Raw genomic sequence first — 14,981 nt, 5'->3', positions numbered from 1 at the left:
CAGAACTAAACCCTGGCCCTGATATTATCAGCCAGATTAGGAGGACTGGGATTCCTTTCAAGATGTGGTGCACTGTTTCATTCTGTTGCCATGTTTTCAGTCGAATTTTACACTGAATACTGTAGTCCACTATTGAGAGCCAGACTGCTGCTTGATCTATTCCAGTCCTCCTCCTTCTGTTTCTCCTTCTGTTTATTTTCCTTGTTGGAGTCCAACCACAATGTGCTGGTTGATTCTACTTCAGCTGTTCCTCCTTCCTCTTCCTGTCCTGTTGCTCTTGACCAACGGGATGCAGCCTACAAATTTCTTTTGTTCCTTTTTGCCCTAAATCAAATTAAATAGTCTTTTTGCAAACTGCTTTAGGAGTGTAAACCACCTTCATCATTTAGCATGACCCAAATTCTGTTTTCCTAACAGCCCTTTTCACCAAGAAATGTAATCATCTATTATATTATGAAATTATGTTATTTTGTAATAAATAATTAATTTTAAAATGAATGATTAAAAAATTAAATGAGGTTGTGTTTGGCCTAAAATCACTGTATAATTCACTATTGCAAAATTAATTTGTATTTTAAGGAACCTGCCAAATATTGTGGATGTTTCTCTCTGATATTAGGAAATATTGACTCCACATATTCTCTTCCCTTGGCAATATCTCATTTCTTTGTTGTATTATTGTCTACAAACATTTAACTGACAAATTTAATGGAATTAAATTTAAGAAAAGAATCTCCATTTTTAGCACTCTTTGTTTTTTCACCTTGTCTTCATTGTAATGATCATGTCAAGGTCAAATCAGCCACTGATGGGTGTCTGCCCCTCCTCAGCAGGACCTATTTGTCTGACAGTACAGTCGCTCATCACGGCTGGGAGGGGGTTATGTGATCTGCAGTGGCTAGGCACACTGTGACTGGCTGTTATGCAAGTACACATCTTAATTATCTCCCAATGGAGAGGCTCATTATGCTGATTAGGCCATTGTGCCAACACAGACCCCTTATATACAAGACATCTAATTAGGCATGCTAACAGCTAACAATGGGCACCATGGGGGGATATTTGACAGTAGGATGGGTGATCTGTCAAATGACCAATGACTTGAGTTTTGTATTAAAATATCATGTCATTGACAGGCAGAGCAGAAATTTCTCTTGTTGACATTTTGTGTCAGCACTGACTTAAGGAACATTTTAAAATGTTCAAGAAGATGCAAGGAAAACCATTTATAATAGGAGTAACTCTCTTTCATGTTGATTTTATTTAATTAGACAGCTTTATTGTCCTCAAGGTGAAATTTGTCTTGCAACTAAATCAAACATAGTGCACTCGCTTGAACATAAAACATAATAAGAACATAAACATATTGAAAATATGTAAAGACAAATTCTGAATCTCCCACGTGAGTTCACACAAAACAATGCAAATCAGTGACAGGCTTTTACTGTAGGTTTAGAATTTAAGCAGCATCATGAAAAAGCTTACCTCACCCTGTAATAATTAAATATTTCCTCTTCCCTGCTTAACACACAGCATCAATCCACTCAAGTGATTCAACTCGATTCTCATAAAGATATTAAACTAATGTGTTTTCCAGGTCAGAGACAGTCGTGGAAAGGATGCTGTGCAACTGGATGTCTATCTGCCTTTACCAGTTTTTGAAGGTAACATAGGATTATAAATGTGTGACATGAATTATGATAACCAGAGATTCAGTGATTAGTTAATAAATCATTATAGCAGCAGAAAATTATTGATAATAATTAATAGATATTTTGATAATAGATTGTTGTTTCAAGCAACACTAAACTTTTGATGTTTCTAACATTTCCCTGTTTTCTAATGTTTCATTATTAAAGTAATAAGATTGAAATAAGGCCCGAAAAGTATAACTTTCTATAACTATATGCTAAAGCAGTCCTAGCATACATAATTCCCCCCTAATTCATTTAGCAGGGAATGAACCTTATCACAGAAAATGTGTATGATGACGTGTAACAGCTATAAAACATGGGCTCTGTTTATGGACTTCTATATTTGTTTCATTAGTATATTTCTGTATCGATAATGTTCATTTATCTGTCTTCTAAACTGCTAATCACCACAATTAGCTTGACAACATCTGTGACAACTGTGTGTCTGTGTGTTTGTGTGTGTATCAGGACTCTGCAGGCGAACCCTTGTACAAACTGTTCCGCGCCATCAAGCACCAGATTGAGAAGGGGCCCGTGGACGCCAGATTGAAGAAAGCCAAGTACACTCTCAACGACACAGGCCTGTTGGGCGACGATGTAGAGTACTCTGTCCTGGTGAGATGGACAGACACACACACACAAACACACACACACACGAACACACACACACGAACACACACACAATCAAGCATACAAACTCCACAGTCAGAAAAGCTGCACACACCGCTTTGAGATTGCATGGTATTTTGTGCCTGGTGAGCAACACAGACATGCACAAATAGACAAACAGGACACACACAGAAACACACACAACGGTTGCCATGGCAACCACAAAAAAAAAAAAACACAGGCGTCTGCCCACTTTTGTGTGACATCCATTTTCAGTGTCAGTATTCTCAGCTCACAAACAAGATACACAACACTTTTCAATACAGCAGTAAAATCCATGGCTTAGGTGAAAGTACTATATGTTAGTACAAGTACAGAGTACAGGCCACCTCCGCAAGCGATCCTTGACCTTCCAACCTGCACCTGCTCTGGATCCATTAGGGCAGTTTTCGGGAGTCCCTCTTTAGTATCGTGTTTCAATAATGGAAGCTAATATGAACACAGCTGTTTTCTGTTAAAGTCAGTGCAAATAAAAAGACCCATGGGTAATGGCATTGTCAAGGGCAATTATCAAATTAGCCTGAGTTACACATCTCCTGCCGTGATGGATCGCATTCTGTGATTGAATTACAGGAGGAGGAAAAAAAATGCAATGAGCAAGAGCAGAGACACTGTTTTCTACTGGCTTTAATTCACACTGTGCTTGTCCCATCCACTTTAAAATCCACATGGGTTTATGAGGTTGCCTCAGCAATTGGATTTCTTGCCCCTCTGTTTGAATCTGTCTAGTGGTCAGTTATTTCTGACAGACTGACTGACTGTGGGAGGTGAGGTGGGTCAGAGTTTGCTCCCACAGAGCCTTGGTCATTAGCTGGCCAAGGTGACAGGAGTCCTGTCAGGTGTCACTACAGTGTATATGCGTGTGCTCAGAAAAGCTCAGTTGCCATGGCAGCAACATCCAGACAGGGACTTGGTGTGTGTTGGTGTGCATTTGTGGGTGGGTGCTCTGACCATGTTGGAATATTTCTGCATATTTGTCATGTGTGTACTTAGGTGTGCATGCTAGCACCATAATGTGTGTTTGTGTTTTCCAGACCTTGCAAGTGCTGGTGCATGGCGAGGGTCCAGATGTGACGCCTGTCAAGGTGCTGAACTGTGACACCATCTCGCAGGTGAAGGAGAAGATCATAGAGCAGGTGTACAGGAACCTGCCATACTCCCTGAGGCCCAAGGTCGACAGTGTAACACTGGGTGAGTAAATGAGGGCCACCGAAGTGGAGGAAGAGTAAAAGCAGAAAATATCTAATAATGACGAATCATGTAATCGTTAGAGGGAGTGGCAAGCTTGTCAGAATGTAGAAGCTATTTCAGTCCCGACTGAAATACATCCATAATTAAATCAGAATGCAATTTCCAGAAAATAAATAATTGATGATTTATTTCGTTTTAACTAATTTAATAGATCCATTTTGACGATATGTTTGTGGTTGGGAAAAAAAATGCTTCGCTGATGTTGTGGAGTTATTCACTGTCATCAACATGAAGAAAACCTTCATCCCTAACCAAAGTTTTTCTCATTACTCTATTCAGAAACCTTTGGGACGGACTTGAAAGGCTAAAGCTCTATAGACATTTTCCGACATCAAAGCAATTTTTATTCCCACGCATGGTGTAGATCTCATTCCTTTATACATTTTAGATAAGCAGAGATCCGTCTTCTTTCATGGTGAATCAGAAACATAACCTCCTTATGTTTGGTGGGACTGTTCTTGTAAAGGAATCACATGTTGCAGATGGCGTTAAGCTCAGGTCTGCTGTGGTGTTAGAGTTTCCTAAATTGACAATGTTGGGGTGAAAAATCACAGTTTAGAATTAGATTTAAATTATTCACATCTAGTATTTCTTCACCTCTAATTAACTCAAGTGCGTCACTAAATCCCTGGAGTGAGAGCTGGCCAGACAGCGAGATGGATTTATTTAAGACCACATTATTACAGGATAACCTCAGGGCAACAGTGGCCCATGATGAAATAAATGCAATTGGTATTGAATTAAATAAAATATACCTTGTATTGTGGTGACAAGTTGCCAAATATTGCAACACACACCTCCACCTAGCAGATATAAATTTACGTTTGACTGACTTTCTCCTCCTACCTTCGCCACAGAGTGGCGTCCAGGCTCAACAGGGCAGATCTTGTCAGATCTGGATTTGACATCCCAGAAAGAGGGCAGATGGAAACGCGTCAACACTCTGGCACACTACAACGTGAGTACTGACAATATTTGTTGCCGTGATGCAACATATTAAAAAATGAAGACTGGAAATAGCAAGGGATGTGAGGAGGCGGTGGTGAAGTAAAAAGCTGCATGTTGGCATGTGGATGTTGACTATTTTCATGCCATTTCAGTAAGAGGCTGAGCTTTCTATCTTGTGTCACAGTGGTGTGTATGTAATCTATGTCTGCCGCAGATTTTCTGACTTGAATATACCAGCGCACACCATATGATTTCTTTTTTTAATTGATTTTCTCGTAGTTTTATTTTCATAAACCTTTTCATTTATATTTATCCCTAATCAGTGTGGAGATGTGAATAAATGTTGCACGAGTCTGGCACTACACTGGCACTAAACGTGCTTTTTTATGGAGGAAATTACAGTCGTGTGTGACCCTACACCTCTGAGAGGCGATAAAATGACAATGATTTGTGTCCAAAATCTCAATTTTCTTGTCACTATAGAGTAAACTATTTAGTGATTGTTGTATTGAGTAGTGAATGAGTGAGCGAGGGAGTGACACAGCCATAGTTGTTTTTCAGAAAACATCCACCAAACTAGACCTTAAAACTAAGACAATTACGATTGGAAGAATAAAAAAAACACAAACTTTGATACAACTACGAAACTATTGTTATCTGCTATTATTTCTTACTGCCATTTGTGACTGAAAATCCTGTTGTAAGACACAAAGGTTGTGATACATTTATCGTGAACAGTATATAAGGATGCCATTGTGCGACATGCACTCAAGGACAGTATTGGTAATTGGTGAAGTGGTCCTTCAAAGCCTTTTATGCACCTCTTTATTTCTAGTCCATCAAGCAAGTCGCACATTATTTTAAATAAAAATCTTAGACTGTGAGGAATGATTTATTGTGTATATTTCCTCTGTCTGTACTTTATTTTGCTTGGAAGCTGTTAACTATTGAACAGCTACAAGAATGTAAAAGCAAAGTTTTCTGCTGAAAGTGCTACTCGCAGCACCTGCAACCTTTGGAATGTGAGCAAGATTTAAAAGTTACACAAACATCTTTAGATCCACAAATCAAATACACAACAAAGTACCGTATATTTTCTGTCATTGTTAGCCTTCATCAGTTTAACAAAAACATTAAATTTCTCACCGTCACTGCCTTGGTTTTGCTATCGTAGCTCAGTGGCGACAGAACACCATTAAATCTTCTTGGCACAGTATTGATCCTGGAAAAGTAAAGGTCACTCACAAATATCCCCTACTTGTCCTGCTTTTTGGCCACTTAAATCCTTTCAAAGGCACTCCTCTTCAATTCATTCTTCACACTGATGTCTTGCAGTTGTTGCCCTTAGATTCGCCTGTTGTGTCAGAATAGTGCTAATCACAGTATTGTGGGGTCACTAATGAGTTGAATTAAAAGAAAATGGCCTGTAAATACCCAAATAGAGACTCACGGCTGCTGTCCACTCAGTTGCATTGATCATAAATTAGTTCTGGTAGCACTAAAAAAGACTGCTGACCTCAGTCACAGTACCTCTTAAATTCAAGGTGTGCGAGGTGAGTGCAAATCAATTGCAAACCTGCTTTCTGTTATGTGCATTCCAGGTTCGTGATAATGCCACGTTAGTCTTGTCCAGAGTGGTCCACACTCAGCAGAACTATGACCAGAACCAGGAAAACCATGAAGAACGTAAGTCTGTCTCTTTGTGCCACATACACTGCTACGTTAGTTGAAACTCCCACAGATCATATGTGTATTTGACAATATAATACTTGCCTTTGTTTCTTTTCCCCAGGGCCTTTGTCAACATCCCTGCTCTCATTTAACATGCTAATACATGTTGTTTTAGCACACTTTGAGAATATGCAGAAATAATATGCACTTTTATCTTCAGCCTTTTTATGTGCATTTCAGAATAGTTGATTGTTTAGCATTTCAGCTTGGATATTCTCTCTGAATTCAAATTCAGATGACAAACAACCTCCCAATTTTCATCATCTGAAAATGTTCTGTAAGGCAGTGTATGAATGAATAAGCACTGGAATTATTGCAAGAAATTTTAAAGTGTTGTTTCTCCCTGATAGGAAATGCTCTGTTGGAAGATGACAAGGTGTTTCACTTGGTGAGGCCGACAGATGAACTGGATGAGATCAAATCTAAACGAGGAAGCATAAAGGACAAGTCGATGACCAAAGCCATTACAGAAATCTATCTAACGCGTCTCCTTTCTGTCAAGGTACAAAGACAGAATCGTTTATTCAATCAGACAATTGTTAAGTAGTTACCTAATTTTCTGATTCAAGCAAATGGCAATTTCTGCTCTTCCAGGAAAGGTTTTCAGTTGAAAGGCTAACTTAATTCATGGCGTTTAGGTTTGAATAGGTCAGAAAATGGTAAAATACTTCCCAAAAAGCCTGAATATCTTCCCCTCGCATTGACTGCAAATGGCTATGTCTCAGGGTTTTGATATTTTTGTCTCTGCTCTCTATCTCTGCCCTGTCTCACATTATTTGTGGCTCCTTTCAGGGAACACTGCAGCAGTTTGTGGATGACTTCTTCCGAGGTGTGCTTTGCTCTGTGGCAGTGGTGCCACCGGCTGTCAAATATTTCTTTGACTTCCTGGATGAGCAGGCGCTGAAACACAATGTGGATGAGGAGACCATCCATATCTGGAAGACTAATAGGTAAAAGTACTGCACGCTTGCCAACAGTACATGGTCAGTCTCAAAGTTTAATTTGTATGTGCAATAATCAGTGGTAAAAGAGTATTAATAAATATACCAATAACATGGTGTAAACATACCACAAATATTTAAAATCTATATTATTATTAAATTAGTCAAGTAGGCTGCAAGCACCTAACTATCTACAGTACTTCAATGTACCTGGATACTTTCCACCACTGATTGTAACTGAGAAAATACACACAAGCGTTTACTGTCTGACTGTGACCAGCACCACAAATCCCACCCCCTGAGATACAGTAAGTCTCCAAGAAATAAAAACTTACTTACCCAAGAAAGAGCTGCATACAAATAGACAATTTCAGCTCACTTAGTTTGCATTTGCAATCCCCCTGCTCCCATGTGACATTTAAGTGCATAAATTAGTGTCACGTCGGCTAAGGCTCAAGCATACAAGACGACGTGTTGCATGTAGATGCAAGTGATTGACGTAAGGCTGGCAAGAGAGCACCCACACAAGGACAGGAGATGAGCAATTTAATTACTTACTACACTCCACACCACAGTCTGCATCCACCCGTTCTGTTTATCAAATCAACTGAGGGCTATGTATTAAATATGAATGTGTGTATGAGGCATAACAACAAACAAACATGGTAATTATGTCCCAAGCTAATTTAATTCTGTGATTATAGCAACATTGCTATTTTTATGCTTCTATTGTATTCTCACCGCAGCCTTCCCCTGAGATATTACCAAACCAGTATGAATTTTACACGGTGTTCATTTCATTTCTCAGATGGCGGGGCATTCGCACCAGTGAGGGAGGAGAGTTTTTTTGGAAACTACCGTATTTTGGGATATTCTTTTGAAATCAAGCGCTGACATGAGGTTGGAAAGAAGCATAAGGAGCTTGTGTTTTCCTGTTCAGAAGGGAAATTAGCAAGAGTAGTCGAGCATTACATGGTGTAGTCGGTGCTTTAGGTTGTTAGGCTACACGGGAGTTTGAAAGGTCAAAGTTTTGCTGTTACCTTAGCAATTCTAATCACTATTTGTTGGAGAAGACAAGCATCACTGATGGTTGCTCAGCTAGGTCCCTTTTGTTATTAAGAAAAAAGTCTTCTGCTGTTTTTTCATTTTCATTTCATTTTCATTGAACAGCAATAATTCTCACAGAGGTCAGTGTCATATGAAATAGTAATATAAAGTGACAGCGGAGGGTATTGTTCTGAATAAACTGGCACCTACAAGAAAGGCTTTTCTCCATCCCTGTTATTATCTTGTGCTGTACTCAATTGCACCTCAGGCAAGTGCTCTTGCACGTGAAATGCCTCCCTGACTCAATAGATGAGATTTTCCCACATTGTGAAGCAATAATAACCATGACGAAAAAACGTTTTCTTGCCCTTTTTTCCCCATGCAGCCTTCCTCTGCGGTTCTGGGTAAACATCCTCAAGAATCCCCACTTCATCTTCGATGTCCACGTGTCTGAAATGGTCGATGCCTCGCTCTCTGTCATCGCCCAGACCTTCATGGATGCTTGCACGAAGAGCGAGCACAAACTCAGCCGGGTGAGTGGAAGCGGGAGAGAAGAGGAGGTAGTGGAGAGGGGGCAAGGAGTGAGGTATAAGAGCAAGAGGGAAGAGGGGAGAAAAGATGAAGAAGATGAGAATAAAGTGGAGCGCATGAGAAGTAGAAGGTAGTGAGAACAGAAAGGTCAAAGATCAATCAGTCTAAAGCACCATTGTTTTGTCTGTTATCTCTAGGACTCCCCAAGTAACAAACTACTCTATGCAAAGGAAATCTCCACCTATAAGAAGATGGTGGACGAGTAAGTCTTGACAGCACTTTACAATTTCCTTTCACTCTGTTGTTATCGTCTCTGTTGAAAATGCTTCTTGTAAAACATTTGTCAGATAATGTGGTGATGACCATCTCTTGACCACTGTCTGTGTTTGTGTGTGTGTGTGTAGTTACTACAAGGGCGTCAGGAAAATGGTGCCTGTCAGTGACCAAGACATGAACACTCATCTGGCAGAAGTGTCACGGGTGAGAAACAGCTGTTATTGTCTTTGTTGTTTATTTCACCTTAATGTTCAAGTTTCAATCCTGAAGATTTCCATCTAGCAACTAAGGTGTGAGTTTCACAAAAGTACTCTACTACAACAAATACTAGCAGAGCAACTTAGCCAGCAGTAAGACAGAAGATGAACTGGTTTATCTGTTGACAGGGCAGCAAAACAAATTCACATTCAACAATAATATCTATCCAGCGTACACATGGTGTGAGTAGTTTTTCAGACAGCAGGTAACAGGAGTTGGTTACCTTGCTGAATAAGTGGTGTTGTGCATGCTGTCGCCTGTCAAAGTGTTTCCATTGAGTTGTTTTTATCTTAAAAACTTGAAATATTGCAAAAAATAATTTACACTTGGCTGTGATGGAAACGTGGTAACAAAATGCGACAATTGTGGTTTAACAGATTTCTGAGGCCCCTTTTTCATCTCATGCTTGATCGTAGTAGACCAAGGCTACCTTAACCGCTACCAGCATAAAGCACCCTACACTTAAACCTAAATACTTAAGTGATGAGTTGCATTGTGGGTAATGTAGTTACCAAGTTTTGAGTGTTCTTTAAATACAACTGTGACATGAATTTAAGAAAGTAAACAGTTAACAATGAGACCGATATCAGTGAGATAAAATAAAACTATGACACTGGATTACATATTGCACATGATTCTGCAGATTCGTTGCTCATAGGAAGACAGTTTGAATTCAATGCAACAATGCCACATTCACCACAAACATGAAAAAACGTTATATATACCTGTGCATACTAACTATAAATACATGAAATGATTATTGCTGGAAAAACGACAACCATCTCATTACATTTTTACAGATTATGACTTTAATACCTAATGGTTTGTTTTCAGAGCTGAGATTTTTTTTTCCTGTTGTAAGCAGAGTTGTTTTTCTAACGTGGAAACAAAAAAGCTGATTGCTCATTAAAGTCTTAGCTCTTTCATGGTTTAGCTACATTTCCTAGTTAACCTTTAAATTGTCTTTTATGTTCTCCAGTCTCACACAGATAGACTGAACACACAAGTGGCTCTGCATCAGCTTTACCAGTACGCCAGCAAATACTATGATGGGGTAAGAGGCCCTTTTCTTTCCTATCACACCCAAAGGAGGCCATTCCACTGAATGCACTACTGCCCACTATATTATTGCTTTTCATTTTTTTCTCACTTCACTCTTGATATGCCAGAAGTGTGATTGTATGAAATTTTAATTGAAAGCATTTCTGTGGGATGTGAATTGGAAAATTGCTCTGGGAATTGATTTTTAAACGTCCATTGTGCATTGCCACTTGAGGTCACGAAAAGGGGATAAACAAAACCTAATGAACAAGTTGGATAAACAAATGGGGCTGTCAGTCTCCCCTAAGTGGGGCTCACAAACAATAACAGCTTATATGACTGTTCATGTCAAATAACGCCATCCTCCACTCCCATTCTCCTCCCTTTTTCCTCCTCTTTGTCCTGTACTCATCCCTGTACCCCACCATCTCACTTTTCCCACTTTCCTCTTTTACCTAATTCTCCTCCATTTCTGTCCTTCTCACCTTCATTCCCTGTTTCAGATCATTGCATCCCTAGACGAGGACCCAGCTGCCCAGAGTAAACAGCTGACCCTGCGGCTCCAGCAGATAGCAGCCGCCCTGGAAAACAAAGTGACTGATCTCTAACACACCGAGTGGAAGGAGGGAGGAAGAGGGAGGGGAATGATAGGATACTGCCAAGTGACTACAGGGGCTTAGTTCTATTTTTTTTATTTTCAGAGAATTACACATGGAAATAAGAAAAGGTGAGAAGGGACTTGTGGCCCTGGGACAATTTTCTGTGCTGCAGAGTAACAAGGACTAATGAAATGCAGATAGAGCACAAAGAGAAAGAAAATCATGGGTTACACTGTCATAGGTACGCCTTAAAGCTCACTTGCCAAACCTTAAAGGTCTGCGCGCTCACTCATGCTTCACTGAATATTGCCTCCCACAATGTAGCGTGGAAGACCGCTGTCTTGAGAATTAAGCCCCTCTGTGGAGCACTGGCACGGGAGATAATCAGATGTTCAATTTCTTTCTGTGTAGAAAAGGTTTTAAGAATTGTATTATATATTTTTTTTATCGTGCAGTCTTTATGCGGAAAGCTTTATAAGGAAAAATCTTATCTTTTTAAATGGATCACATTGTGGTTAGTGTTTTTATTAGCCTGTGTGTGCGTAGATGTCTGTGTGAAGTTCAACACGTGAACAAGAGTGTGCGTTGCTAAACTTGAGTGTGCATTTGTGTGGCTTGTAAGAGTGTGAATGTGTGGGAGCGTATGTGTGTGCACACACAGGATGCCTAATGTCAGGCGTGAGGGCGATGTGACGCCTGCTTTCTGTCATTTTAATTCCACATATCCAGTGACACACTGGAGCCTACACTCTCATCGAGCTTTTTGACAAGAGACCAAAGGGTCCTCATAAGGACACTGGTTATTCTAGCGATGAACAGGCTCAGATGACTGACAGGTCACCAGTAATTTCAGAAATATTTAAGTTACATTCCCTCAAATCTGCTTCAAGCTGGAGTGCCACTTGTGCTTGTAGAAATCGATAATAGCACAGTCTGTCTCCCTTTATTGTACAGTGCCATGATACATTCCACTTCAACTAAAGCACAGAAGGACATTTCAGAAATTGTTTAACACCTTTCAGTTAATGACTGTTTTCAGATATTTTTTCTTTATGATGAATGGACTTTCTCTTTTTTGTAAGTGTCAGCAAGAAGCAACTTTATTCTACCATGGAGCTGTGTCACTCATATTAGCCCTGCAATAATGCCAGAACACCATGAGCCACATTTAGTAGTCTCATTTGCTTATGAAATGTATTCACATACAGTAGCAATTCAGCAATATGTTAGAGCATTTTCCAAATTTATTTATGCATTAAGTGTCCATTGATTTTCATTGCCATTATTTTAGTATTACCCTTTTAATGTTTGAAATAACCATCAAGCGTTCTGCCTCTAAAGTTATGAAATAGCCTATTGCATATAATGTTAATAATCTGCCAGAGACGCAGTTGGTACTTAAATGCTATGTTTTCAACTAAATTACAGTGGTTTTAGTGTTCTATGATGTTGAGGAGGTCAGGTTCAATCACATATATAATTGTTATAGTAATTGAAATATTGATATGTCATTGTCAGAGCCGAGGTGTTGACAGGATAGAAATGAGGGTTTGATATTTCTTGGGCCATTAAGCGCCCCTCTAAATTGTAGGTTTTGCTGTTGACAGATGATTTAATTGTACTCCCTGTATCTGATCATGGATGTGTGTAGTTGACAGAGCATAATGAGCTCCAGAGACCCCAGAATGTTAATGATTCCTGCCTTGGATAGAGAGAGGTTTGCACAGACCTCAAGCCTGCCTGCCTGCCTGCTTTCTCAGCATGGCACCCTGGCATCCCGACCAACAGCACTTGGCACTGCCCACTCAGCGCAGTGCAGAGTGGCACTCTGTATAATGGAATCAGCAGGGGAGGCTTTTGATCTTAATTGCGTGCCGACTGCAGACTCCATCCTCGTCTCCGCTGTTGTTTACTGCTGACAGAGTTGATGCAAGAAGCTTCTTTCAGAGCCTTTCTTTAACCAAAAATGTGCCTTATTGAATAGGATGATACATATACAGTATATTGTTTCTAAATTATTCTATTTGTAACCTAGGTGATTATGATGATGATAGTGCTATAGACAAAGCAATGTATTTGGACTTGTGATATTATGTGTGCTGTCTAAAATGCAAGATACCCTGCTGCAGCCATTTGCGTGCCAATAGGCTGAAGACATTTCAGTATGATTTCTGTTATGGTTGCAATTTTGATGTGTGCATTTCATTTGGGTGTCTGTGGTGTGTGCTTAGTAGCACTTTGGTGGCTAAGGCAAAAAGCCAAAACAAATAAACGTAAAGCAGTGGCCAATGTGATTTGGGTTTCCCTTGAAAATGTTTGGCATTCTGAAATTAGTCTGAAGTCAAAAGGCATCCTCATGTAGATTGAATATAGCGCAAAATTGTTCCAGTGGTGTTAATTTTTTTTGCCATGTGTTTCTAAGCTATTCCACAATGTGTACGATAAATGACTATCTATACTCGGCAAATGACCTTTCTTACTGCTGTGCAGTTATTTTTATTTCTTGTTTCCTATACCATTTAAATCTTTGTAAAACATGTTGAAATACTGTATTCTAACTGTATAATCCTATGCATTGAGTCCTGGGACAAAAAACAAAAGAGAAAAAAAAAACTGTTTGTGCAGTTGTCGAGACTTTTTTCCATTTTGAAACTTGTGAATGTGCTGTATTGATAAAAGAAACTGGGACACTCCATTTTCTGTACAAGACCAATAATGGAAGCCGATGTTTTCCTCCATCCAAGGCAGCTCAGAAGATTCTCGATCTTGTACCTGATCTGGTTGTACTGGATGAACTTAATTTTACAAAGGTTGTGTGTGGACGGAGCAGTTAGTTACCCACAGGTTTCATCATACACTCCTCCATGAATAAACTCAGAGACATATACGCCCTTCATATCTCCTGTGTTTCTTTCACTTTTAGAATATTGATTTGCTTCAATTGAACACTCACCTCCCATGCATATTGCATGAGTTACAATCACCTTGGGTGATGGAGTAACACTTACCACAGGTAGCCAAGTCTTTGTTGAAGTGAACTGAATCTTTGCGCTTAAGTGTTTGGTTTTTCTGCAGCTCATTACAGGACCTTAGATTCTCTAAGGGGCATATACACATGCAAGAGTAATGGGGGGGATTTATGAAAATAATCTCTTATGCAAACCAAGCAATCACTTTATGAAAGAGAAGGCCAAGTGCTTGAACTTTATTCTTATCAAATATTCTTGCATGTTATGACCTCAAATGATTTTTTGATAGCATCTATCTTTTTATGCAGCATACCCTATGATGGCTGATGCTTTTCCCCAAATGCCACATCAGGTTCCTGTCACATGGCTCAGAATACAAACTAAAAGCCAATATCTGGCTTCGTGAAATGAGCTGATAATGTAAATAGCCGAGCAGCATCTCTGTCACTGGCAGTGAAGGTTGAAAAATTGCTGCGAAAACATTAATTAAGTAATGACAGCTAAGAATGAAATTGGAAAAAAGAAAGATGAAAGGCAAAATTACTTCATCTGACTGCTTAACAACCCCAATGCAGGGGTGGGGATATCAAAGACAGTCCAGGGGCCCGTGCAGGCGGTCTAAGTGAACAGATCATTGATGCAGGCAACAGATAGAGCAACTTCAAGGGCTGCAGCCAAAGCATGAGTGATTACACTTGATTATCACAAGCACTGCATCTTGTGCACTAGCCCGGTGGAAAATCAAAGGAATTGTACTTATTATTTCTATTAATTCATTCATTTTGTGAGTGAAAATTATCTGCTGTGCACTCATGATGGGATCTCTAAGTAATTACACTCTTCGATGTCTAGAAATTGATACTGCACACCAAGAATATTAGAGAATAATAATAAATATTATTCTAAGTCTTTTTGGAGTGTTTCTAACAAGAAATTGGGTTAAAATCTGCATCTTGCTTCTGTCTGGTTCATATGCTACACATACAACAGGCAGCCTCTCCTTCAGCAGGAGATACCAGCAGGTTG

At 39.6% G+C, this 14,981-nt stretch overlaps 1 protein-coding gene across 1 annotated transcript in view; it reads left to right on the top strand.

The window, feature by feature from the left end:
* The window catches only part of plxnb2b (plexin b2b), a 113,201-nt gene extending 99,319 nt beyond the window's left edge, over nucleotides 1–13,882 (top strand). The window contains exons 26-37 of the mRNA XM_026364932.1: nucleotides 1,598–1,664; nucleotides 2,163–2,309; nucleotides 3,398–3,554; nucleotides 4,472–4,572; nucleotides 6,164–6,248; nucleotides 6,644–6,795; nucleotides 7,086–7,243; nucleotides 8,667–8,814; nucleotides 9,010–9,074; nucleotides 9,217–9,292; nucleotides 10,326–10,400; nucleotides 10,891–13,882. Of these exons, the coding sequence (XP_026220717.1) occupies nucleotides 1,598–1,664; nucleotides 2,163–2,309; nucleotides 3,398–3,554; nucleotides 4,472–4,572; nucleotides 6,164–6,248; nucleotides 6,644–6,795; nucleotides 7,086–7,243; nucleotides 8,667–8,814; nucleotides 9,010–9,074; nucleotides 9,217–9,292; nucleotides 10,326–10,400; nucleotides 10,891–10,995 (1,336 nt within the window). The 3' untranslated portion in view covers nucleotides 10,996–13,882. The remainder of the gene's footprint in view (nucleotides 1–1,597; nucleotides 1,665–2,162; nucleotides 2,310–3,397; nucleotides 3,555–4,471; nucleotides 4,573–6,163; nucleotides 6,249–6,643; nucleotides 6,796–7,085; nucleotides 7,244–8,666; nucleotides 8,815–9,009; nucleotides 9,075–9,216; nucleotides 9,293–10,325; nucleotides 10,401–10,890) is intronic.
* Nucleotides 13,883–14,981: the final 1,099 nt, after the last annotated feature.

Source organism: Anabas testudineus, chromosome 6, assembly GCF_900324465.2.
Source record: "Anabas testudineus chromosome 6, fAnaTes1.2, whole genome shotgun sequence".
NCBI lineage: Eukaryota > Metazoa > Chordata > Actinopteri > Anabantiformes > Anabantidae > Anabas > Anabas testudineus.
The sequence above is the reverse complement of the archived record's forward strand: the minus strand, read 5'-3'. Positions and strand labels throughout refer to the sequence as shown.